This window comes from Argentina silus (assembly GCF_951799395.1).
Source record: "Argentina silus genome assembly, chromosome: 4".
Classification (NCBI taxonomy): domain Eukaryota; kingdom Metazoa; phylum Chordata; class Actinopteri; order Argentiniformes; family Argentinidae; genus Argentina; species Argentina silus.
Genome location: NC_139658.1, coordinates 20,663,352 through 20,665,851, shown reverse-complemented (window position 1 = coordinate 20,665,851; position 2,500 = coordinate 20,663,352). Strand labels below are relative to the sequence as shown.

At 51.3% G+C, this 2,500-nt stretch overlaps 1 protein-coding gene across 1 annotated transcript in view; it reads right to left on the bottom strand.

Moving 5' to 3' along the window:
- slc12a5a (solute carrier family 12 member 5a) overlaps positions 1-2,500 on the bottom strand; it is a gene marked incomplete at both ends in the record, with an annotated part of 18,283 nt that overhangs the window by 11,291 nt on the left and 4,492 nt on the right. The window contains 2 exons of the mRNA XM_083668527.1: positions 1-165; positions 513-760. The exon at positions 1-165 is cut by the window's left edge and continues 47 nt beyond it. Coding sequence (XP_083524653.1) covers positions 1-165; positions 513-760 — 413 coding nt within the window. The remainder of the gene's footprint in view (positions 166-512; positions 761-2,500) is intronic.

Here is a 2,500-nt window from a genome sequence, read left to right as displayed (position 1 = left end):
ACGTTGTTGTTGGAGAAGTACTCGTCACAGGTGGCGTTGAGGAACGGCGAATCACAGAACATCCTCCACAGCTGGGTGGTCACGGTCCCGTTGCCAACGTCCACGGTCTTGGCACACACATCAAATTTCTTCCAGATCAGCGTCCGGTTCCCCAGGACACACACTCTGTGGTGGGGAGACAGAGAGAGTCACCCATCTGCCTGAAGACCTGTAGCCCACTGAGCTAAAGGCTCAGATGTCAGTGGTCAGTAGTGTATCCGCGGTTAGATATTGTGTGTGTGTGTGTGTGTGTGCCTGCTTTTCTGCATGTGTATGTATGTGTATGTGTATGTGTATGTGTGTGTGTATGTGCATGCTTGTCTGTGTGTGTGTGTGTGTGTGTGTGTGTGTACTATGTATATGTGTGTATGTGTGTGTGTGTGTGTGTGTGTGTGTGTGTGTGTGTGTGTGTGTGTGTGTGTGTACTGTATGCATAGGCGTGTGTGCGTATATACACAGCATCACATCCTTACGGGAAGTCGGGCGGGTCGATGGCGGTCTTGATGACCCCGGCGTAGACGGCGATGATGGAGAGGATGACGCAGGCGAGGAAGAGCAACGCCAGCTTGTTGACGTACTTCACGCCGACGAAGACCACCGTGGCCATCAGACTCAGGACGATGGTGCCGTACACACGCATGTTGTTGAGCAACGCCGCCTCGGCCTCCGAGCCCTCCAGACCCTCCAGCTTAAAGATGGCCGCCCGGGGGACGATGTAGATCTGGGGGAGGACGGAGAGGAAGGCGAGAAGAAGAGACAGAGAGAGAGAAGAAAAAAGAGGGATAGAGACAGAGACAGAGAGGATAGAGAGAAGTGTTAGCGTTATTCAAAGGTCAAGGAGAGAGATGGAGAGAAAGAGAGAGAGAGAGAAGGGGGGGAGAGAGAGAAGGGGGGAGAGAGAGAGAGAGACAGAGAAGGGGGGGAGAGAGAGAGATGGGGAGAGAGAGAAAGAGACGGAGAGAGGGAGAGAGAGAAAGAAAGAGAAGAGAAGGAGAGAAAAAAAAGAGTTCTACATATCAACAGTGGAAAAACGAGTGTGACAGTCGTATTAACACTCTTCAACAGTAATACCCTTCAACAGTAATACCCGCTCATCCCCCTCTCCTCTCCCCTCATCCCCCTCTCTTCTCCCCTCGTCCCCCTCTCCTCTCCCCTCGTCCCCCTCTCCTCTCCCCTCATCCCTCTCTCCTCCTCTCATCCCCCTCTCCTCTCCCCTCATCCCCCTCTCCTCTCTCCTCATCCCCCTCTCCTCTCCCCTCATCCCCCTCTCTCCTCCTCTCATCCCCCTCTCCTCTCCCCTCATCCCTCTCTCCTCTCCCCTCATCCCCCTCTCTCCTCCTCTCATCCCTCTCTCCTCCTCATCCCCCTCTCTCCTCCTCTCATATGCACTTTAATTGCGTGAAACAACTCAAGCATATGATTAATACTTTACATGAATTACCCTGACATCGACTCAAGGGTCAATCTATAAATAACTTTACCATTTATAAAATCATAAAAACACTAATTGCTCCGTCATTATCTGTCAGCAGTGTTGCATGCTGGGTGTTTTACAGCTCCAGGATTTGAGATTCACGACCATGTTGATACTACTGGGTCCATCCAAAATCAGAGGATGGGCTCATTGTAATGCATGGAACGGATTGAGGATATCAAACACCATGCATTACAATGAGCCTGTATTCAGAGTTTCTACAGAAACATTACCTTACTTATCAACCAGGGGAGGCTGGTGGAGGTAGAAATCAGAGGACGGGCTCATTGTAGTGCATGGAATGGAATGAGAAGTAGTATCAAACGTGTGTTTACATGCATTACAATCAGCCTATCCTCCGATTTCTACCTCCACCAGCCTCCACTGGTACCAAGTGGAGGGTCATGTGGCAGAAGAGGTTGAGTGTTGGTGTCAGGGGGGCAGAAACTCCAGCTTCACTCCGAACTCTTCAAGTTCCCTAAAATAGCAGCTCTTGTGTTGTGGTCTTGTGTTGGAGGGATAAACCAATTAGAGAGCTGCTGCTGTGTGTGTGTGTGTGTGTGCATCCTCTTTCTTCTCTTCCCTCACACACACACACACACACACACACACGCACACACACGCGCACACACACACACACACACACGCACACACACACACACACACACACACACACACACACAACGCCAGATCCTCTTCCTGCTTAACCCAGGGGATTGTGTCCTTCACAATGGAGCGCTAAGCCCGCTTTACCCCCCGAGACAGAGGCACAGAACCGTCCTGCGGGCCTGATACATCAACTCTCCACATCCGCTGGAAAGATCCGGAATAAAACCCCTCTGTGTGTCAGTGACACTGGAGCGCCATTACAGCGACCCTCGGAACGGTCTCATTATTCAGCCAATGGCCTGATCTCTTTCTCCAACGCAGAATCTGCCTAATTACCCAGCTCTCAACACAGCGCAGGGAGAGATGGAGAGATAGAGG